Here is a 24,368-nt window from a genome sequence, read left to right on the forward strand (position 1 = left end):
TTCAGTGATTTCCTTCGAGATGTCTGAGGGACGGATTAGTTGCAGCAGAGAGGGAGATGGCTCACTTGTTTACACTTTTTAAAAAACATTCTTGGAGGATTTGGAGTACGTGAAGAACTAGAAAAGGCTCTGAAGAAAATGAAAGTTGAAGGTCCAAACGCTAAATAAGTTGGAATGTCATGAGTTGTTTACTTGTGCGTTGTTGTTTGGGAGTCGCTGTTGAATTTAAAGCACTTGAAGCAGTTGAACTGTATTTGGAAGAGTAAGAGACAAAAACAGTCAAAATCAGTTGAGGTGTAATCGCCGAAAGCACTTGAAGATTTGAATGCCAAATTGACGTTTTCCGTTTGTACGTAAGCACTGAAAGTAGTTGAACTGTCAGTTGAGGTGAAAGATAAAAGCAGTTGAAGTGTCATTGAAAGAGTAACGCTTTTGAAATGTTGGTTGAACTTTAAAAGGTGACAGCAGATCAATTTCCTTTGAAGCTGATGGTTGAAGCATGTGCACCGTTGGTAGTTGAAGTGTGTATGTGCACATAACACACCTTCAGATCTCCATGCATGATCTGCTACATGACGTCGTAAAAAAGTGCACCTTTCTCCCATTAACAGGCAGCCAACTTATAAATACACCTTTGGAGAGCAGCACTTTCACAAATGTTATTCCAAAAAAGAAAATTGACAACAACAACGGAAGAAGAACCAAGTTTTGGCACAACCTCTGCTCCACCTCTCGGTTCGTAGAGCACTGCCAAGAGTCCCAGCGCAGCCTTGGCACGCGTACGCGCATAAAACACATGCGTGCAGCAGCTACAGTAGCGTATGGAATGGAAACAGCTCCACAAAGCTCCGCGTTTGTGGTGCAAATTTGTCAAAAGCATCCTGCGGAGGCATTAATCATGGCAGGTCAGCAATCTGTGAATCATTATCATGACTCAGCCTCTCACAGAACTGTGAAATATACCCAAAGTTTGTTCACTCTATATACAAAACTCCCCACATAAGTCATGCCCATGTGCCACTGCATTGATCTGTACGTTATTAGTGTAGACAACTTAATAATCCACAAAGACATTCAGGATATGATCGGCAAATTCACATAGTTGTCTGCATGCACATATGGCACCTATTTTCTTTATATGCATGGACTGCAAACATTTGGATTTGTCCCTCCACAATAAAAGACAGTTTTGTGTGTGTTTTTTCCTCTCTGTCAAGTTTGGAATGACAGCCACATCCTTTGCGGCCTCGAGGGGACGCTGCGCCGGCCGATCGATTGATCACCATGCCCCCGCTCCGTGCCCTCTGACCTCCATGTCAACCGCTGGCAGCTCCTGACAGCCTCACAGCTGCGGGGGGGGGGTTTTCGACCCTCCCCTGCCGAGGCCAGCGACGCACTCCCTCTGCTTGCGTGTCACCACACTGTGGAGGCTCCCTCTCTGAAGTGTGGGATTGTGTGGCCGGGCAAAGGAACACAAGCGCCGCGAAATACAACGCCCACGCACTTCTTCCACACTTGGGTTGTTGCATTTCCACCGTCTAACCACTAATGACCGCCCACGCGATATGTCCTCCCAGAGGTGAGGTAAAGTCCAGGTTTTGTTATGGAGCCAAGTGAGGTGTGACTCACAGGGGTTACCACAGTCGTCCAAAGAGATCCGGAGATCACAAGGAAGCATCCAGGCAGTGTAACAGGAGAGGGATGTCCTCGGGCCTCGACCCCTCCCCTGCTGTTGATGCAAAATGGTCCTCTGGAAGGATGCATGACTCTTTACACATGAAAGAGTTCTACAGGGAATATGTTAATGATAGCTCTTTAGTATCATAGCAGACCGACTTTATCAAAATAGATTGGTGTCAGTGTTTTGGGGAAATAACAAATGCTACTTTTTTTGAAAGGCAAAGGAAGAAATGTGTTGAAATCATGAAAAGACTTTTCCTTTTTTTTCTACTTTCATTCTTGTGCGTCTTTGAGCTTTGATCTCAGAAGGTGGACTTGCAGAGAGGGGTGCGCTCGTGGCCCAGATGCAGGCTTTTCGAAACCCAACACTGTCTGCCTCCAGCAGCAACCTGTGAGCACATGAAAGTGATGTCATGGGAAGACTGGTTCAGGAGCCATCGGTGGTGGGCAGCAGTATGGAATAGCGGTTAGGAAGTCAGATCAAATGGCTTCATTTTCACAGCCTTCGGATCACGTTTGACATTAACTGCCCATTTGTCAAGACCAGCGGACCTTAGTTATGACCATTAGCACAATGAGGTGAATTAAAGCTCAATTATAGCTTTCTGGGAATACATTTGAAAAGCCTGTGGGCCTTGTGGCACAAACTGTGAGAACTCACACACCCAGCACATGCTGACAAATTACCTTGATCTAAGGGAGTATGGCTAATGTGCAAGAAGCTAACGCTAAGAAGCTTTTTGCTCCGCACATCTTTCAATAAATCACACGATCACCGTGGGAAATAATCTGTGAATTTTGAAGTCCGGCTTTGGGAAAGCCTTGGCAGATCTTTTTTTTTGTGTGTATCTCCCACATGGTCTTTGAACAATATGTCAGATTTTCATCGGCTGCGATTGGCATTTTGGCCGAAGGCTCCTCGGACAATACATCATAATGTGCTCAGCTGTCATCGTGCCTCCTGGGCAGGTACCTCATAGTGCAATAACGGGAGAGAAATGTCCTCATCTAAGCCTCCGCCCCTCCCTCCCCTCCCACCCGCAAGCTCCCTTTTGTCCTGGTTTGTTGGTAAGCTCCTTGCATTTATGTGTCCTCCGTGTGTGGAGGGATAAAGGGTGTCATCTGTCCCACAGATATGGTGCGAATGCATCTCCGCGATACGGGTATTAATTCACTTCTTATTCACTCAAGCTATTCCATATGGCTAACGCAGCGTCTATACCTTCCAAGTCCCCTGACAGTGTATCTGATTGTTACAGTTGCACAATAGCTTCATATGAACAAACCTATGGTGGCGTTTAATGTAAAATATAAGCATGATAACCTTATGTCTGCACTACGCTAAAATATAGTAATGAAATACAGATGTTTTATTGGAGCACTGAAGGGGTTTCTCTTCTGTAATTGTCTTCAAATCCTCTTGATAGATTTGAATTATTTGCTTTCATACACATGAAAACAATTTAAACTAGTGGTTCTCAACATTATATTGTCAGCCCTGTCGGGTGAACTTAAGCACCCATTCCAACTATATTTCAACTATTCATCCATTACTTTTAGCTATTTCAACTGCTGACTCAAGATTAAAATAAAAGAAACTATATGTTTTTGTTTTTCAGACTACCACTCCTAAATCTCTCCATGGCATCTGCAGAAATATCCCAGGCTGGGAATCATTGCTCTCAATGATATGCCTATAATATTTATCATAACACATATCACACACACACAGCCTTTACTTGGTCAAATTGGCAAAGTGTGTGTCACTGTTGCATAACCGTGCTACCCTGGTGCAGGGCGCCGAGGGAGACAGCCAGCTCCTGTAACAATGAGACGCCGCATTTCCCCCGCCGGTCACACACGACGAGCATTGGCGATGTCGACTTTGAAGGCCAATTCTGCGACTGTCAGTGCCAGTCGATCCAGAGGTGCGTCAGCGGTAGGCCACAGAACAGATGCTGGCACAGCAGCATGTCTGACGCAGATCACAGCTGGCAGCCTTCTCTTCAGCCAGCCCGACAGGTTACATCAGTTACACAAGCAGTATTTAGAAGGAGAGAAGGAAAAAAAAAAGCTTTCCATGTATTTTCACTTTGAAATGACCTGGACATGCTGCAGTGTCGAAACAAATATCTTTTATCAGAGAGGACATTTTGAAAACCTTTATTCAACTGCCAGACTTTGGAGCTGAACTATCCACAAACCTTGAATGCCCTTAAGCTGCTTAAGTCTCTAAATATATAACAATATAGCCACCTTCTTTTGCCGGATCATTTCCGCAGCCGACAGTCACAGAGAGCTGCACTTCTCTTCATATTTGCCGGCGTGTCTGGTTCTATAGCTGTAAAACCCTTCAGAGGCCTCTGTAGAGCTGGAATAAATCCGTAATAAATGCACTCTGACATCTCAGAAATCCTGTATTCACTGATGTTATTTATCCCTTACTGTAATCTGCCTGGACATGGACAGAAATGCCATTAACTGCCAGGATGGAGCATAAAAGCCCTGAGAAAGAAAAAAAAGGAAGCATATGTATTTGTAGGAAAACATTTCTAGCTGCTGAACAAATAAGCCGTTTCCATATTTCGATAAAAGAAATGAATACCAGAGAAAGACAATATCTGTTTATTTTCCTATTTTCTTGTTCATGCTGGTGGATAAATAAACCATGACAGGATTGGACATAATTGCACCGTTAAATATTGATTGATTTTCAATGCGCACAACCTCAGGATGACTAGACATACACAAGGGGGGGCTCACATAGCGGAGAACTAAATGAATAAACAGGTGCACTGCCTCGTTTGCCCATTTATACAAATAAAAAGAAATGAAAAGCACCACTTGTTCTCATGAACTAATTAATATTGCACACAAATATAGGAAAAATGCCAGCTGGAGCCTCTATAACACCAACAGCTGAATACAAAATAAAACAGGGCTGTTATTAGCCGTCCTTGACTCGGGAGAGCACGAGATATTTGCACACGAACTGAACAATCCCCTCAATGTGTTCCATCTCAACAATCAATTATTCAGCACGCAATCCATTTTGAGGCCGTATGGGAATGAAAAATGCTGTACATAAATTGTGTACATAAATACATGCATGTGACACACTAACTCCTCCGGCAGCTCTGCGTGCCCCTCAGGTTAGGTCAAAACCCCGTTATGAAGCGCGTGTGGATCCACTCGTATTCACTGACCCACGTAAAACTTGTGTGCAGAAGTGCCTTTCATCTTTGCTCTCAATCTCAATATTAAGGGCCATGCTTGAGACAAGTCTGTAGCGTTGCTAGGATGTCTTGTAAAATTGCATTTCTGTTTTCCTTCGACACCTAGGTGGGAAAGGAAATAAGCAAACGTCATCAAAAGGCGGCGAGTAGGCAGCCGGCAGAGCATATCAAGTGATAGAAACTATGCTCAAGATAAAAAAATACAAAAAAAGCTGTGACACATAGTCTAGTCCTGGAGGAGCTCAGCCTCAGACAATTACAGTGTCCACTTTGAGACGATCAACCACATGTTATAAACACTTAATCTCTGACCTACAGTTTTAAAAGTGAAATTACAAATCATGTTTGCCAAGAATGGTTACACGGCCACATGGCCTTGTTTGGTACAACTACTCCTCCAGCACAGTGAGTACTTTGCATGACAACATCCATAACTGAGTCTTCCGTGATAAATTGTTTTGACATCTGAGAACCACCCTTTGTTGTTGAATCAGTCACGCATGATTTAGAGTTAATCCTGCTATAGGAGAGGGATAATGCGGGGCATGCCCCTTCTGCATTAGTGGGCAGGCCGACTGCCCTCTTAAGACCAAGTGGATACAGTGTAAACAGTGTCCTGTAGCTATTGTTGAACTCAAAAGCTCCCAGAAGTGACCTAAATACGTGTTTATACTCACAGTGAAGACCTTGACATCTCTCCTGCTCCGCACCTCTTCCACGAGGCCCAGCGGTTTGCCCTTGGGGATGGGGATGGTGCCCAGGATGGTGCAGGAGGAGCTATCTAAAGTCTGCCTCACCGCCCTGACGAACGATTGGCTGAAGAGCTCCATTTTGCCAATCTCGTCAACGACGAACACCTTCCCGCCGCCCCCACCTGCTGACCCGACCTGGGGACGAAGCACGAGCGTGCGTAAGTGTGTGCCTGATGTCAGGTGCAAGTTGTGAATAAAAGGAAACCAGGTTTGGGTTGAGACGTGTATTGGTCAGTCTCGTTGGTGTTGTTGGATCGAACATGCGGAAAAGAACCGCTCACCGTGTTAACGTCTCACGTATGCGACTGATAGCATGCCTGAGACAGCGTTTGGATGCTGCACGCAACAGCAGCGATGATTACAGAGACGCTTCAAGTGAGATGAAAGTGGAATTTGTGCCGCCAAGGCACAGACACCTTCCTTTACAGCACGTGTGTAGGCGTCACTCCGGGCCTCACTTTACATGCCAGATTAATCGCGGTCAGTGACAGCCAGACGGCACCACCGACACTAAAAATGTCACTCTGGAATGTATGCGTTCGCAAGCTTCCAATTATTCCATCAATTCTGGGGAAATCAAAGGTTTGATGAGTTGTTAAGTGTGTGTGTGTGTGTGTGTGTGTGTGTGTGTGTGTGTGTGTGTGTGTGTGTGTGTGTGTGTGTGTGTGTGTGTGTGTGTGTGTGTGTGGTTGGGGGTGTGTGTGTGTGTGTGTGTGTTAAGCCTACTGTGATCTATTGGTGAGTTTTAAAAAGCATGTGCCGCTGTCTTACGTTTCTGAAGAGGGGGAGGGCCAAGTTTTCAAATGAAGGCAAGTCGACCACATACTGCCCAACTGTGTATTCCCGTCCGCCGCGAGGTGAACCGGCGGCGTCTCTGCGAAGTAAAAGAAAATAAGGGGAAGGTAACTAAAAAAAACTGCACAGTAATGAAGAAAAAAAGAGAGCATGTTGTAGTTTTGATAGGATGACCACCCTGCTACCTGACTCTGGACAGGTGGCCCCTGTCTCCGGTCACCGTGACGACATCAAAGCCCACTCTCCGGCCTCCCTCCCTCACCTCCTCGGTGTAAAACCCTTCTACTGCCGCCCCCGATGACACTAAAGCCTCACAGGCTTTCTGGACCAGAGTGGTTTTCCCCACACCTGTGTGCCAAAACAAGAGACATTGTGTTACAAATGCAATATACCTCAAGTTAGAATTAGGGTTTACTGTGAAATGGTAGAATATGTTTAATCCATGCATTAGTGATGCTGGCAATATATGTTTGAACAGGAGGTATTGAGTCATACTGATTAAAACGCGATAGTATTTAAAAATGTAACTGTATATATGCACGTCTCTTTAAATGAAAAGAAGTACGTAAAGGAATAGCCTAAAATACCTGGTTACCATAAAGAGTTAGCAGTATAATGCGACTTTATATGGGCAATAATAGCTCAAACAAGCTAACTTCCATCGCAAGCAACGTAAACGTTGACTGACTGGGACACTGGGTGAAGACAGCTGACTGACTGCTCTGTATTCACAGCGACTGTAACTTCAACACACCGGTGTTAAGTGTTACCTGGAGGTCCTGTCAGAAAAACGTGTTTGAACATTTCACTTCACACCGTTTCGACGTGCCGCTACAGCTCTTCCGTACACATCGAGTTGACGCATGCGCGGCAGACACTACGCCTGAGAGCTTGATCTTTTCTTTTTTTTGTGTCAACGAGCCAAATTCAGCATCAATTTAAAGTGAAACACAAGTTGAACGAGGTGTAACCTTCAAAGATGTCGGTAGAAAGAGTGGACTTTGAAAACCCGAGACGATTAGTTGTTTAGTAGGAAACCCGGAAACACGAGCCCTCCTTCAGATGAGCAATGTCGCTGTGTACAAATACTAAAGTAGAATTAGCCTACTCATTATGCAGAATTGACCTCGTCAATGTTTTTGGGCTATTTCTTTGGACTATTACTAATGCATAATGTAGTTTAAAATCGTCCAACTCGTCTAATTTCAACTATGTTACATATGTTTGTAACAGTACAGTAAAAAGCACAGTAGTCCCTTCTCAAATGTGGTGGAGTATAATTAAAAATTTGCATAAAATGTAGATACACAAAGTACAAAAGCCTTTGAGTTCTACATAATTACTGTACTTGAGTGAATATAGCTACTTTATATAAATGTGAAATTCACTGAACTAGCAGAAATTTACTCTGAAAGAATGATTTACTGCTCTTATGGCAAATGACAAGTGAGATAAGCACAATTATTATTTATTTATGTGTTTATTTATTTATTATTGAATCAGTTATTAGATGTTGCCTACCGTCACGGTAGAAGTTATTAGATTATTAGAACATCTGATAACTTCTACTATCACAGTAGCAGCACCAGATTCCTGGGGGTGGACATCAGTGAGGACCTCTCGTGGACTGCCAACACAACATCACTGGCAAAGAAAGCCCAGAGGCGCCTCTACTTCCTCCGCAAACTGAAGAAAGCAAGAAACCCCCCACCCATCATGTGCACTTTTTACCGAGGCACCATCGAGAGCATCCTGACAAACAGCATCACTGTGTGGGGCGGAAACTGCACTGCTTACAACAGGACAGCTATTGTTATCCTGTTTTCTTTATTGTTGAAGCATTCCAACTATAGTTATCCTGTTTTCTTTATTCCACTATTTCTTCCGTACGTTTTTTTCTTCCACATTTTTTAAGCTACAGAAACCGTTCGAATATCAAAATGTTCAGCTCTTTCAGCAGAGGGGTGCTATGACTTTTCATATTTCAAATATTTAAACTTTTTGAATTATTAAGCTTTTTGCACATTTTTTTTTTAAAAGGTTTCTATGGAGAATATTTTCAAATCCTCTTAAAGTTCTTCAACTTTCAAATCCTTCAACTTCCTCATACTTTCAGCTACAGACACCATTTCAACTTTAAAATGTTGGAAAAATCCTGATCTTGTGCCGCATAATTCAGCTTTTTGATATCTTTTATACTTTTTGAACTGTCCCATTTGAACTTTTATGATTTTTTCAGTCCTTTTCTGCCTTTATAATGGGTGTGTATTGCACAGCTTAGAGTGCGTGATGGCACCGCTAGAGTGAAGAGCAGCTTCAGAATCTTGTGAAAAAAATATTTGTCTTTTGCCTTTGACTCCACAATTTTCACTCTTAGTAGAAGTTATAGATGTTGTCTACTATCACAGTAGAAGTTATATAATGTATGTTGTCTACTATCACAGTAGAAGTTATCAGATATCATTTACTATCACAGTAGAAGTTATCAGATATCATCTACTATCACAGTAGAAGTTATCAGATATCGTTGTCGTCGGCGGCGGCCTCGGCGTCGGCGTCGGCGTCGGCGTATGTTTGACACCCCTGCTGTAACCTCTTTATGGATCAAGTCTTCCTCAACCTCTGAAAAGCTCTGTGTGTCGTCCACTCTTAGTAGAAGTTATAGATGTTGTCTACTATCACAGTAGAAGTTATATATGTTGTCTACTATCACAGTAGAAGTTATATATGTTGTCTACTATCACAGTAGAAGTTATATATGTTGTCTACTATCACAGTAGAAGTTATATAATGTATGTTGTCTACTATTACAGTGAAAGTTATTAGATGTTATCTACTATCACAGTAGAAGTTATAGATGTTGTCTACTATCACAGTAGAAGTTATATATGTTGTCTACTATCACAGTAGAAGTTATATAATGTATGTTGTCTACTATTACAGTAGAAGTTATTAGATGTTATCTACTATCACAGTAGAAGTTATATATGTTGTCTACTATCACAGTAGAAGTTATATATGTTGTCTACTATCACAGTAGAAGTTATATAATGTATGTTGTCTACTATTACAGTAGAAGTTATTAGATGTTATCTACTATCACAGTAGAAGTTATTAGATGTTATCTACTATCACAGTAGAAGTTATAGATGTTGTCTACTATCACAGTAGAAGTTATATATGTTGTCTACTATCACAGTAGAAGTTATATATGTTGTCTACTATCACAGTAGAAGTTATATAATGTATGTTGTCTACTATTACAGTAGAAGTTATTAGATGTTATCTACTATCACAGTAGAAGTTATAGATGTTGTCTACTATCACAGTAGAAGTTATATATGTTGTCTACTATCACAGTAGAAGTTATATATGTTGTCTACTATCACAGTAGAAGTTATTAGATGTTATCTACTATCACAGTAGAAGTTATTAGATGTCATCTACTATCACAGTAGAAGTTATCAGATATCATCTACTATCACAGTAGAAGTTATCAGATATCATCTACTATCACAGTAGAAGTTATCAGATATCATCTACTATCACAGTAGAAGTTATCAGATATCGTCGTCATCGACGGCGGCGGCGGCGGCGGCGTTGCCGTCGTTGTTGGCCTCGGTGTGGGCGTCGGCGTCGTCGTTGTTGTATGTTTGACACCACTGCTGTAACCTCTTTATGGATCAAGTCTTCCTCGACCTCTGAAAAGCTCTGTGTGTCGTCCAGACTGGACTTCACCTGGTTCTCATTTCTTCCCCTGAGAGAGCTGACAGCACATCTGTCCATCAGCATCTCCTCTGTCTGCGATGTTTCTAGTCTATCCATGGAGATTGTTTCCCGAGTTGGACTTCTGTGAGGGGGAGTGATGCCCGGATTAATTACAGGCTCTTCACTTGGAGCGATAAAGGAGAGGACAGAGTTGACACATGAGGCTGAAACCTCTTTATGGATCAAGTCTTCCTGAACGTCTGAAAAGCTCTGGCGGCGGCGGCGGCGTTGTCGCTGTCGTTGGCCTTGTTGTCGGCGTCGGCGTCGTCGTATGTTTGACACCACTGCTGTAACCTCTTTATGGATCAAGTCTTCCTCAACCTCTGAAAAGCTCTGTGTGTCGTCCAGACTGGACTTCACCTGGTTCTCATTTCTTCCGTTGAGAGGGCTGACAGCACATCTGTCCATCAGCATCTCCTCTGTCCGTGATGTTTCTGGCCTATCCATGGAGATTGTTTCCCGAGTTGGACTTCTGTGAGGGGGAGTGATGCTCGGATTAATTACAGGCTCTTCACTTGGAGCGATAAAGGAGAGGACAGAGTTGACACATGAGGCTGTAACCTCTTTATGGATCAAGTCTTCCTCAACCTCTGAAAAGCTCTGTGTGTCGTCCGGACTGGACTTCACCTGGTTCTCATTTCTTCCGTTGAGAGAGCTGACAGCACATCTGTCCATCAGCATCTCCTCTGTCCGTGATGTTTCTGGCCTATCCATGGAGATTGTTTCCCGAGTTGGACTTCTGTGAGGGGGAGTGATGCTCGGATTAATTACAGGCTCTTCACTTGGAGCGATAAAGGAGAGGACAGAGTTGACACATGAGGCTGTAACCTCTTTATGGATCAAGTCTTCCTCAACCTCTGAAAAGCTCTGTGTGTCGTCCGGACTGGACTTCACCTGGTTCTCATTTCTTCCGTTGAGAGGGCTGACAGCACATCTGTCCATCAGCATCTCCTCTGTCCGTGATGTTTCTGGTCTATCCATGGAGATTGTTTCCTGAACCGCCGATCCACATATGAAGATGTTGGAGATGCCTTTGCCCACAGACGAGAAGAACTTGCAGATTTTGCTGCGCTTTTTGGGTCGTGTCAGGTGATATTCGACACGGGAGGCAATGCAGTTCCCAAGTTCTCGTTCCTCTAATCTCATGGACAACTGCACCTTTTCTGAACCGCCCCAGTTCTCACACAGGAACATGAAAATAGCCTCGTCAAGTTGTTTTAATGTTTTGATTTTAAACTTGACATCCTGGACTTCGATCCACGTTCTTTCAAACAGACGCATAGCGATGGCCTCGATGTCTGCAGTGCTCCATGTCAGATTTGGTTCCTTGAATATCCGCGAAACCAGCGCCTCCACGAATACCTGAACTGCCAATTTCTTTAGTTCTTCCTTTGCTGTTGGCGCAGGTTCATCATGTGAGTCCTTGTATACTGAACCAGTTGTTGAACGTTCGTTATTGAACCAGAAGTACGGATGATACTTAGGGTATATTTTATGTGAGGCGATCTTAACGTCCATCTCTTTCATGAAAGACCACATTTGGTTTAGTAGCACAGCGTACGTTTTAGCGCGTGACTGACTGCAAGATGTTTTGTTTCTGATTGTCTCTGGGGTTGTCTCGGGCATCATCCCATTTGTTAATGGACTGGAGAGGTAATCCTCAACTTCCTCTGTGATTAGACATTGGGAAATCTTTGGGCAGTAATCACCTATGTTTTGATCTATGTATGACAACATGTCAACAAATTCGCGATCTTCGAATTTCATTCCTGTTGGATAAATCTTCTTATTTCTCTTCTGGTCTTTAAGAATCAGCCAAAGAAAGATTTTTGCAAAAGCTTCAACCTCCTCATAGATTTCCTTTTTTGCCAGATCACGCTCAACGCCTGTCAATTCCTCAACGATCTTGATCATTAAATCCTTGATTTCCTCAAGGATAATGTCAATTTTTTCAACCTCCCACACCATGCGTGGTGAGGCCAAATTTGAATGGAAAAGATGTCCAACGTCTATATCTCTCATGCCGTTGAATCCTTCTGGCAGCCGATTCATTTGCAGCCAGTGCATCATCATGTCCCGGAAAATATGACATTTGCGTTTTAAAGCAGCATACATTTGAATTTCTTGGGGATTCTTCTGTTTGAGGTACAAACAGAGACGTGGAGACTTGGTTAACTTAGTATTTGTTATTTTGTCCCACCTTTCTTCAAAGTCTCTATAGCGCTCGAAACGTTTCAAATCATACGCAAAATTTGACACTTTACCCTTGAGAGAGTCAAAGTACTCTCTCATCATTTCAATCTGTATTGTTCGTAGTCTATCCATGGCAATTGTTGCTGTTTTATTCTAATCTTCAATGCAGTCTGCTTTTAAAACTCCTCGGTAAAGATGTCACGTATAGCTCTGTTAGTACAACACTGGCTGAAGGGTAACCTACAATAACGAGTCAATGTCCTTCAGAGTGAAGACTATAAAGGCAATCAAGTGACGTCACAAAGGCTTGAAAGGCTCGAAACGCCCACAATCTGTTTCGAGCCTTTGTGACGTCACGTGAGACAACATCCGGTTTCTTCAGACGAACATTCGGTTTTCAGAATAAGATGCCAACAAAGTATGAATTATATAAGTGTCTTTATTCTTTGATCTTTCGAGCCTTTGTCACGTCACGTGAGACAACATCCGGTTTCTTCAGACGAACATCCGGTTTTCAGAATAAGATGCCAACAAAGTATGAATTATATAAGTGTCTTTATTCTTTGATCGCTGGGTAACCATCATCACCTCTGCGTTACAGCATTATATTGATGAACAGTAGAGCTGCATTGACATGACATGCTCTGACTGTCATGAAGACAGAAGACAGACATTTTGATGAAACGTGCTGAAACATTTTATTCCTGTTGCACAGCAGTGGAACGTTTCACATAAAGTCAGCACACTGAGCACAGATAGTGCAAGAAATATAACTGCTGTGTAAAGAGAATACTGCTGTTAAAAAGCACCTTATTTGTTTAAAGTGTTTGCAAACCAAATGTTATTGCACTTTGGTTCATATAGCAGTACTTTAAAATAAAACTGTGTAATACACTACTTTTGAATTCATTCTTGAACTTTGCCATAACAATGCGATTAATCGCAAAAAATCCATGCGATTAATCGAGATTAAAAATGTTAATCGTTGCCCAGCACTACTAATAATTGCATAAAGGAGGAAAGCACTTCATTTATAACCTATTAAGTGCTGCAGAATAGATTTATTTGTTTTGTCTTTTTTGCCTGCACAACTGAAACGTTTTTTATATATATTTTGGATATTGAATATACTGTTACTGTATATTGGCATTTTAGCAGAACGTTTTTATTCATTTATTTAATTATTTATTATTATTATTATTTATTTGGTGCAGAATCCTGTTTTGTATTTAAACTAAGGTTTTATTGCTGTTATTATGTTTAAATCAGTTCCAAGTTACACAAATGTTAATATATTTTATTAATAAAGTTCTGTTCAACATAATATCAACTAAGTTTTTTTTATATGGCGGGGGGGGGGGCAGTGTCCTTACCAATGCTGAGACCAAACCTACGCCCTTGGCTACAACTAATAATGAATCACCACCAGTGCAAATGAAGGTTCAGTTGTCCCAGTGAAACCCAAAACTGATACAGAAATACTGAACACAACTGTGTCATGCAAAACGTGCAACCTCGGTTTTGCTTATCAAATAATACCAAGGGAGAAATGAAAAGTGGCAAACTGTGGTATTTACAGGAACCTTGAAATCATCGGGAGCAGCTCTGTGAGCTCTGGGAGAGTCTCAGCATGTGACACCTTGACTGGAAATAAGAGCTTATTCTGTGAAACGCTTTGCATAAACGGTGTGCACAGAGACATTTTCCATCCTCTTATATGTCACTAAAAGACTTTAAAATAATTTATGCAAATGTCCAGTAGCCTAAAGTGATTAAGTGACTGAGTGACTGAGGGATTAAGACGTAAAATGATCACATTATTTCCACGAAAAGCTCGTCTTTATTCAAAAGTTGACAGTTAATATAACTGAAAGGAAAACTTACACACATACACATTTCCTGGATTTGTACACTACAACACTACTCATCTTTCACTTGATTAGGGGAGATAGCCTTGATGTTACCATAATGTGGAATTCTATATTTTGTCTTTACATCGTGTAACCAGGGAGTTTGTTGGCCACTAGCTCAGAGATATGCTGATACTCCTTTTTGAAATCCAGAGATCCGAGCTCATCCTCCAGTTCCTCCACCTCTACCGGTTCAAAGGAGGATACCGATGCTGTAGAAAACCCTCGAACGGGACCGCTGTTCTTGGCTGACCTTTGACCTCTTGACGACACAAAACCGTCGGTGTCGGAGCTCCTTTCCACCCTACTACTGTCCGTCATGACCGTTTTTCTGGAGCATACTGTTTGCAAGGAGGCCAACCCGTCGCCGTCCTCGGAGGAGAAGCTGAGGGCCGAGGCGTGGGTTCGAGGTCGGATGATGCGCGTACCCCTCAGAGCGCGCTGTGGAGAGATGGGGGCTTTGACGGGCACAGGGAGGACCGCTCTCCTCTGGAACCGGTCAGAGTTGCAAGAGTCCAGGGGGACAGGGGAGCGGATGGTCTTGGCTCTAGAGGACTCTGGGCTGCTCATGGGGTCAGGGGAGTAGGCATCACTGGCCTCGAGGCTGTTAAAGTCATCAGCGTAGTCCGCCTCCTCGTCTCCTTTCCCGCTGGAGTCTGAAAATGAAGATTTGGGGCTGCTCTGTCCGCTGCTTCCTGGAGAAACAATTTTCTCTCTGCACCCGTCAGCTTCTGGCTGAGACTTGACGTGATTTGATTCACTGTGATGCTCCGTCTCGTCTTTGTTTTGGGCCACATCATCACCATCCACACTGGGGATGTGAATACATTGCGAGTCTCTTTCAGAAAGGGAAGGTGTTTGTGAAATTCTCGGGGGGTCTCTGTCTTGTTTACCATGAACGTTTCCACGCAGGGCTTTTGGTTTTAGTGCGATAGTTTCTTGCAGAACAGAGTCCACTGCGATGCTTTGCATCATTGTCTCGACATTTTCATTTAGACTGGAGCTCTGATTTTGAGGTCTGCTCTCTGATTTTCCTTTGCTGGACTTTCCAATCTTTGTCTTCCCTTTGGCCATACTTGACAGTGTTTCATTCTTTATTAAGTCCATGCATTCGCGACGCGTTACTTTAAGAGGAGAGATTTGCTTCAGCCTCAGATTGAATGTTTTAGTTGTGCCATAAACAAGCTTCTTCCCGGGAGATTTACTGGAGCTTTTACTCTCGACCAAAGCCTCCTGTTTGTCTTTGTCTTTTACAGATGCAGGCCTAACTACTGGTGTAGAGCGGTATCTGGGGGAATGCACATGTTTAAAGTGGGGACTAGTTCCCTGCCCGGTTTTCTGCAGCAATTGGGCCGGCTCAATTCGCGATGTGTTTCCATACCCAGCAGAGGGCTCTGTGGAAGCCGGCCTGTAAATCCAAGAGAGGTTGGGATGAACAGACAAGGGCTGCTGTGGGTTCTGTCCATTCAACAGGGACAGCTCAACAACAAGAGCATTTAGTAGAGGCAACTGTCGCAAGGCCTCCACGAGGACATTTGGGGTCACCTCACTTGTTTCTGGGTTTCTTGGAGTTTTTTCTTTTTTTACTCTCCGGTCCATCATTGGAGATCGTGTACTTTCTATTTTATTTTCACTTGACTCTTCTTCTGAATACGTGTCTTCAAATGTAAAAGCAGCCGAGTCTAGATTCATTAACTTGATATCCTCTCCTTCCTTTTTGTTTTTTTCCTCTGCAGAACTATTGTAGAAGAGGTGAGGCGGACAAAATATAGTTAAATCTTCGTCAAAGTTGTTTTCCGTTCTGAGTGTCTGAGGCATTGGGCTGCTTGTTTTGTGTTCAGCCTGCACGGTAACACACACACCGCTGTCCCGTTGATCCTCATTTATTAAGGTATTCTCATTCGAGGGTTTGTTGTTTTGGATGTTTCTGCTAACGTCGGACTTCCCACAGTCAGGAGGCAGTGATTCTGGAATGTTTTTCACTGTGATAATTGGTCGTACATGTTCTCCTCTATGTACACTGGTGCTTTTCAGACCTGTCTCTGTGATACGTGGTAGTAAACTAGCTCCCAGACTCAGCAGTTTGTAACTCAGGGAAATTGATCCAATTGTCTCCCCCGCAAGGTTGCATATACCAACAACCCCCCTTTCACCATGAGACGAGGGACTAGAAACTCCATGTTCCCTCACATCCTGACTGACTCTGTCCATCGCTTTTGCCAGTGGGATGAGTGAGGTACCAACTAATTTGGGGATCTCCTCTTTCACGTCCAACACCATAACATAGAGAGGTGTGCTGGATAAATTGATATGCAGTGAGTTCAGCTTCATTGTGAAGAAACAAGACTTCCCTCTGTTAAAGCCGTATTCGCCCTGCTGGTCCTTCCCATCATGGCCGTGCTGAGGCTGATAGATGAGCAGCGTTGGAAAATCCAGCAGTCGTACTCCAAGAGCCAGCTCGTCGGAAACGTGACTTTCTTCCTGAACTCGGATATATTCCACCAAAAGCTCAAATGAAAACAGAGTCTCGAGATTATCGCTGTTTGATCCTGACATGCTGAAAGCCGCGTGACAACAAAAACAACGACGACGGGCTAACTAAATAGCTGTTAGCTAGCTAATCCGTAAAGCGAGCTTTTAGCTTCTATCGGCTCCATGGAAACAAACAGCTGTCGCGAGCATAGTGCGTCACGCAATGGCCGGGATACCTGGGGGATGTAGTTTTAGGGGTCCATTACGTACAGCACTATTTATTAATGTATTTGTTTCACTTAAATTGTGCTTGATATTGTTTTGGTATATTTTGGGGGGCTTTGCTGGTTTAAATACTGGTAATTGAGGATAATTGAGGAAGTATGTTTCCAAAATATAAAGAGAAAAAAAAACAGGACTGGAGAATAATATCTTTGCGGTAACTAGAGGAAACATTATAGACATTATAAGCATAGGTTTTGAGGAATAAAAAAGATGAAACTGTATAAGCATAGGTTGAAGGAATAAAAAAGATGAAACTGTATTCATATACAGTTTGAGTGAGCATTTGTTCTGCATTTCACCAGATGGTGCCACTGTAGGGCTTACTTGGGACTGAAATAGTCTAATGGTGAATAGCACACTGAGTTTACATGACAGGCTCATTGCTCGTCTTTAGTCTGTAGTGGACACATTAGTCTTTTAGTGTCTCTTAAATATCGACCAACAGACCCACGACAACAGGTCTGCGTGTAGACAACAGTGAGCCGCAGAGAGTTCCTACAGGCGTCGGGTGGGCGGAGTCATTCTCCTCGCTGCGTGTCGTCATCACGGAGATAGGTGCTCTGCGCTCTGAGCCGCTTCAGTCTGGAGGCTGACGCCGAAAGAGAGAGATGTGTGAGGGCCGACTACCGCAGCTTCGACTGGGTTCAGCCTTTTAAGGATAACTAGCCACGTTAACAAACCGCCGCAGCCTGGACGGGACACCGCTCTCACGCGAAGGTAGGAGAACGTAACGTTACGCCTAATGTCCTCCCGCAGACCCGAGCAACAAAGTAACAAAAAGTAGGACTGTAGCTAAAAGTGAGGCGCGCTGCACACACAGTCGGAGTAGCGAAAGGCGGACAAACTCACGGGCATGTCGACGGTACCGGTGAATACACAAAGGGTAAAGTTACTCTCAGGCACCGAGGCATGTAATGTGAGCTACATATATAAATACAACTGGAGGAAATGATGTTTCAGCAGTAGCCTATCTACAGCCTGTGTGTCTGTTCATTAATGGAGCTGTTGACTCACTTCTACCTGACTCATTGTTTGTTTATTTACCAAGGAGCATGGTGGCCTCACGTATCGACCAAACTCAATGCGAAATACATGCAATGTTGCGTTCACATCCCAGAAGGCAGACTATATCATATCATCCGGAATTTTAAAATCATTTTGTACTTAATTGTGTTACATGTTGTAGTAGTCATAATTGTGGTGCTGGTGGTGTGTGTGTGTGCGTGTGTGCGTGTGCGTGTGTGTGTGTGTGTGTGTGTGTGTGTGTGTGTGTGACTTATTGGACTGACTTTGCACAGAAATATGTTTTTAAATGAATTTGTTCAGTGGCGTGCTTCCATGTAAACGGTGGGGGGCGATAAAGGCATCATTGTCTTAACTGGTTGTGGATCATAAAGGTGAGGCCCTCAGTCCCGCGCGGGGTGTTTGATTGTGGATATTATTTTTAATGAATAATTGATCTAAGTAGTGGTAAACACAACTCTCACACTGGCACTGCTGATCTTAACTGTTTGTATAACGTCTTTTATTTTTGGGTCTTATCTTTTTTGCAGCAGTGGGAGCTTGTCAGTTACAGACAAAGAACAATTTCCCTTTAACATCCGAGTTGTTTTGATTCTCCATTCACAATCTCTGGCAGCCTGCTTGTACACAGCATGTTCATTGTTGCTTCATTACTGGCTGCTCCTGTGGCCTATTCCACATGCAAATGTGCTTTATACTCTACTGGGAGAGTAAACAAGTGAAATGTTGGTTTGTTTCCCAGCGCCATATCCTTTTGCTGTCTTCCTACAGGAAGTTTAGCCTACACAATAACTAACTTCCCAATAAAGGGAAACAAATGGGCCCTCATGCTGTTGGCTGTGCTGCAGACACAACAACGAGGTGCTCTTGAGTGTAACTCTTAAGTTTCCATTGTTTCATTCTTGATGCCCTGCATTTCTGTCCCCCCCCCCCCCCCCCCCCCCCCCCCTGGCTTCATAGCTCCCATCTGAACAGATCAAGAATAAAAAAAAAAAAAAAAAAAGTTATTTTCTCCTGGAGCTTTAAAAATCAATAAGACTCCGTTAGTTTTCATAGGGTTTTATGTCTGGGAAAGATTAGTTTTCCGTGAGGCCATGCTGAACTAAGTAGGCGCAGGAGTTCTTTAAGATGACTCCAGCATGTTCTTTGCCTGGTATAACATTCAGCATATTTTCCCCCTTTTAACACTATAAATGTTTGGCTTCACTCGAGCCGTCAGGTTGGCAAATCAACGAGGAACATTTTTTTTCAACTGACTTCTCTGGGCATTAAGACATCTGTAGTGATGTGTGAATGATTTGCTGTTATTGTGCACGGAAGCAGAAATCAACCCCATAAATCTGCTTGTTTTCTGCTGTCGTCGAACAAACATTTCTATCAGTAGTTGTCTGTTTTCCAGTTGAGTTTGGATTCATGCCTGGCCTCATTATGTGGTTGCAACCGATATTGATTTTGAGCGATTCCCACCTTGTTGAATTTTCTGTTGGAATGTTGTTGTTTTTGTTACATTACAGAAAGGAAGACAGACTTTTTATTTATTTTTTTACAGTTAGATGAAAGACGTGATCTCTGCCTATGCAGGTACCCCATGTCACCCACCTGCCAGCAGCGCACTCCTAGAGGGAGACCTCTACAGCAGCCCCGCTAATGACGGTGCCAGGGGAAGTCTCACAGACGGGTTGCATTCTGCCATCAGCAGACATGGCCCCTGAAAAAAGAAACATGCTCCCATCTATTTCTAACAGTGCCTTCTGCATGGCTAACCAGACAACGCGTAATTGAGCCGGATAAACATGTCTTTCAAAAAATAAAGTCGTGAGCACAATATGTGCTCAGCTGAACAATAACACACCTGTCATGATTGGCAGAGAAGCGGCTTCCTGTGACATGCCCGCAGGCTGTATCCAGTCATCGCGGAGCTGGTTAGGATGTCTCCTGGCCTCGTGGGCTTGGAGACGCCCCTCTAGAGTTACAGCCATTAGGTCGGGTTGTGCCTGTAAAGACATTACCATAACACAGCACTGTTTGGGGGCTTTCCTAAGGATCGGGAAGTTACTTAACAGTAGTGGCTGTTTGTGACAGCTCTCCCCCAGTGCGCCCGGCACCGTCGCCTTGTCGTTCCCTTTTTTTGTTTTCTCTCTCTGTTCCCACGGTGCTTTGCTACCGATTTGCTGACTGGTCATGATTTGGAGAACAGTAGAGGGGAGGAAAAAGGGCCTTCAGTTTCAGAGTGTTAGGAGGGATGTATTTCTCCAAACCACGCGGCGCACCCGTTTCCAGCAGATCCCACACCACATGCATGTGACGAGGATCAGGAAGCTGGTCTGGGCTGCTCGGGCTGACCGGCCTGGCCGCCTATAGCCAGGACTCACAATGGGCCTCCCGACCAAATCCTGTTGCTTCAGAAACCAACCAACCAGCAGACAGGGGATCACATGCTGCCTGCTCCCGTTGTGAGAGCCAGACTCTCTCTCTCTCTCTCTCGCCGTCTTTTTTTTTTTGTCAGCCTTTGTTTTAATTGCAGTCTGGATTTATGGAAGGATTTAAGCCCACTCATCACTGTCGGGGAAAGCACAGATGCCGTCATTAGGTTGATGTTTTTTTTGATGAATTGATCTCTTCCACCAGGGGTCTGTTTGTGATGGATGTGTGGGTTCTTTACTGAGCAATGGCCATGATGTGCACAGTACCGACAAAGACTTTCTCTCACTCTTGATTTTGAATATCGGACATATTTGTAACATTGGTGATCACTTTAAGAGCTCTGGAACTTCGCCGCCTCATCAGTGCCAGCAATACTTCCCATTATTTTGGGATGAGAAGTAACAATAAACCTCCCATATGATTCTGAGAGGAAGGCTCAAACACGACCAAAGGATCCTGTGACTTTAACTGCTCCAAGGTCAGCGCGTTGGGTTCTCTTAGGGCCATTCATCATTTTTTTGTCTTCACTGCACATTATAGGAATTGTCGATGCCTGAAGAAGGCATGTTTAACAGCTTGCTGGGGCGCTGGCGTATGTCAGCCTGCATTCCAGGGAACCGCAGGAAGACGCCAACACCGCGCCATAAATCTGCTTTTTGTGTGATACGCACAAATGAGACGTTAAAGCCTTAAGGCGTATTTTTCTTGAGGACATATGTGGATTGTCGCCCCCGTGCGCCGCTTTGCTTGTTTATTTGTTTGTGTCTAGATGCGTCGTCGGTTAATCTGATTGTTACTGAAGTGGTTAAGCTGCATCAAAGAGGCATAGATTAGATGCGGCTGGACGCTGTGTTTGGTCAGATGTAAAGCCTGCCGTTAAAAGGCATTTCATTAAGTGATGCTTTTCTTTTGTGTCTTTTTTTTTTTTTTTATCGTGTAGAAAAGAGGGTACAAGTACACGTATACGACCCAAGAAAAGTGATGCTTTTCTAAAGGAAAAGTAGTGTTCAGAAGTAGTAAATAGTATTAGTAAATGCTGTTACCTCCAGTACAAATGGCTTAAATAGCTGCCACACCGGCTCCGCCACTTGTGTCTTGTACGTCTTGTTTCTGCTTCTGCTCTTTAACTTTCCCACCTTCTTGCCACTCGCTGATCCAGTGGCTCGCCGTCGTGCTCGGCGCATTTGAGTGGGGAAAAAAAAACCCCTGGTGCCAGGGCTGGAGGGCAGGCTGCTGGATGGAGCAGATGGCAATAGTGGCAGAAGTTGATGGTGAGGTCCCCCTGTCGACCTCTGGTGACACACAGCCGAGCATCTGAGAGTAGGTGTTACGTGGGGGGCCGAAGGGGCCGTAAAAGTTTGAGCCCTCGGGTGACCGCCTCGTGTGTAGCCGGACCATTAATGGACAAGATTAGGCATAACTGTGCAGACGGTGAATAAGCAATGATGCCCTGCATTATATATTATTATGGCTGGTCATGAAAAGAAAACCATATGAGCTGCAGTTTGGACCTTGCTTGTTTAGCGATGACCTTTTGAAACCTCACTAAGCTCCGTCGTACACGTGATGGTCAGACGGCTGTGACAGCAGTGTCCAGATGTAGCCCTGACAGTCGACACAGATGTGACTGAAAGAAAATCCAGATAATCTTTTTGCTCTTCAGACACAATGGCGAAATGTGGGTCATCTCAGTTCACAAAGGAGGACCATTTATTGTCACATTTACCAAATATTTGAACAATCTTTTTGCTCTTCACTCACCTCGCCCCACTAATGGGGATGATGGTGCATTTACACTTTCGGCTTGATCATTAAGTTAAAATAGCAAAATAGAGACTTTTGCACTAAATCCATTAGTCTTGTTCCTGGTGTGAACATGGAGACATTTCTCCCAGCAGTGCAAATACCACTCGTCAGATCCGAGAGCAAGGAGGAATCGCCCTTTGTTTCACCGAGCCAATCCATTAACAATGTCGCTCCAAAAACCAAAAACACAGTGTTCATGCATTATGGATTCGCAATAGTCAAGCATATAGAAAAATGTGTCTTGCCAAGATGAATTATGTCTGCAACTCCTGTTCCCTTAGGGACTCATTAGTGTCCGTATCAGGAATGTTTGGGTGGGGGGGGGGAGGCCAGCGAAAGTTGCTGACCCTCCTCGCATGTTTTGTCTGTCACTGGGCCACAATGGAGAGAATGAGCGCTGGCCAGTCATTAACCCGATTGCCACTGGCTCCGAGGACCACAGTCGTGACCCGCGGGGTTAACTCGGCTCTGTGTTCCGCTCAGCGGGCCCAGACAATCGGGACAGCTGACCTCTGTGGTCACGGCCAGCCTCCAATGGGAGATAAGAAGGGATTTGGTTTAGTGCCAATGTGCATACCTCCCTCCTACTGTAGCGCAAAAGAATGGGCCTGTCTGAATAGGCAGACAGGACTGGGTGTGGGTGACACGGCCACCGTCCCGACTACATGCCATTGCTCTGTCTGTGTCTATTCACTCGTTGAGCAACGCCTTGGTCAGGTATGGAATTTAGAGAATGATAAGAGGTGTCAAATAAATAAACGTGCATAAACACAGCATGATATGTAAATAAACCAATATGTTCCCACCCTCAGCCAGGAAAAAAAAAAAATAAGATAATGAGTAAATACAGAGTTTAATCTGAGGGTTGGACGGGATGAATGGAATTGTTTCACATTCAATTGGTTTATTTATGCATTTCCTGTATTATTCCTCAGATTATTTATTTCATAATGTCTATTTATCAAATGAAATAGAGATTAGAGTACAGTAAATCAAACGTCACAAAATGTAGGACAATACTGCACGAAACCCCCCCGAGGAAACATCTGCGTCCTTTGACTTTTAAGTCGACCCTGGGTGAGCCAAGGAGCGAGCGGCCATCGCATGAGTTCTTTTAAAGCGTAAAAAAAGCCTGCTGACTTGTTTCTGATAGAGGTTGATTGTAATTAACAAGTCAAATGAAGCAGAGCCGTGACAGATGTGCCATAAAGTGCTCAGCTTTAGGCTGTTTGCATGTATGTGTGTGTGTGTGTGTGTGTGTGTGTGAGAGCTATTGAGGCATTTGCTGCTGGAGTTGGTATCCTTCACTTAACCTCTCCAGGGCACCGCGGTGCCTCGACACTGTTGTTGAGCATGAGGTTTCCTGGTTCGGATCGACTCGACTCACTTTTGGTACCAATGACGATTCTCTCTGACCAATCAGGGTTCTGCAGTGTTGTACCAGATACTATCCACAACTTGTGCTGATGGGAAACCAAACAAGAGTGAGTTGAGTAGAGCTGTGCCGTACCATGCAGTGGAAATGCGGTGCAAGTCAAACCTACATGAACAGCAGGATTGCTTCAATAGATGGATAGCACACTGTAAGGCAGTTCCCTTGAGCATTATAACGAATAAATAGACTTAAAAATCAAATGGAAAAAGTGTCCTTTGCTGCTTGACAGAGGCTGCTTTGTGTTGTTGTGCGACGGCCTATTCTGCTTTGTGAACCGTCCTGACTGGAATGTACAAGTTTTCTGGCTATCAGCCTTTTCTTTTCAGGAAGGAACTTTCTGCTAAACAACCCTTTTATCAATTGTGAGAAAGTGTCTGTTTTTTGTTGTTGGTTCCTTTCATGTTGCCAGCTCACTGACGTGAGACAAATTAGAAAGTCTGGTCATGGTCTGCAGTCTGTCATTGTGTTTTTAAAAAGGAGGAGGATGTTATTCTTGTTTGTGTTTCCACTGATCCATAAATCAGACGATAATGAGTTTGGTTTGCTGAAAATAATGTGGTTCACACCAGGAGTCCCAGAACTATTAACA

General features: G+C 43.8%; 3 protein-coding genes across 4 annotated transcripts in view; 1 reads left to right on the forward strand and 2 right to left on the reverse strand.

Moving 5' to 3' along the window:
• Nucleotides 1-4,337: 4,337 nt before the first annotated feature.
• Nucleotides 4,338-7,308, reverse strand: ntpcr (nucleoside-triphosphatase, cancer-related). The gene is made up of 5 exons (XM_079169063.1): nucleotides 7,234-7,308; nucleotides 6,649-6,811; nucleotides 6,440-6,542; nucleotides 5,594-5,803; nucleotides 4,338-5,018 (listed from the first exon to the last, which is right to left on the reverse strand). Exons 1-5 carry the CDS (start codon nucleotides 7,265-7,267, stop codon nucleotides 4,941-4,943), a joined length of 588 nt encoding a protein of 195 aa, XP_079025189.1. The 5' UTR covers nucleotides 7,268-7,308; the 3' UTR covers nucleotides 4,338-4,940.
• A 7,107-nt stretch (nucleotides 7,309-14,415) lies between these two features.
• Nucleotides 14,416-16,890, reverse strand: map10 (microtubule associated protein 10; the record flags this gene model as incomplete). Its single annotated transcript, XM_079169541.1, has 1 exon — nucleotides 14,416-16,890. One exon carries the CDS (start codon nucleotides 16,888-16,890, stop codon nucleotides 14,416-14,418), a length of 2,475 nt encoding a protein of 824 aa, XP_079025667.1.
• A 795-nt stretch (nucleotides 16,891-17,685) lies between these two features.
• The window catches only part of LOC306703189 (signal-induced proliferation-associated 1-like protein 2), a 69,134-nt gene continuing 62,451 nt past the window's right edge, over nucleotides 17,686-24,368 (forward strand). For both annotated transcript variants that reach the window (XM_079169061.1, XM_079169062.1), the window contains exon 1: nucleotides 17,686-17,808. The gene's annotated coding sequence lies outside the window, so the exon portion shown is untranslated. The remainder of the gene's footprint in view (nucleotides 17,809-24,368) is intronic.

The sequence above is a fragment of the Pholis gunnellus genome (genome assembly GCF_910591455.1).
Source record: "Pholis gunnellus genome assembly, chromosome: 11".
Classification (NCBI taxonomy): Eukaryota; Metazoa; Chordata; class Actinopteri; order Perciformes; family Pholidae; genus Pholis; species Pholis gunnellus.

Excerpts from the sequence above, each read along its gene's own strand:
- ntpcr (XM_079169063.1), bottom strand. The coding sequence starts at position 7,267 with ATGTTCAAACACGTTTTTCTGACAGGACCTCCAG. Across the intron at positions 6,543-6,648 it reads GGCCACCTGTCCAGAGTCAG|AGACGCCGCCGGTTCACCTC; the intron begins GTAGCAGGGTGG and ends TTTACTTCGCAG. Across the intron at positions 5,019-5,593 it reads GAGATGTCAAGGTCTTCACT|GTGTCGAAGGAAAACAGAAA; the intron begins GTGAGTATAAAC and ends TTTCCCACCTAG.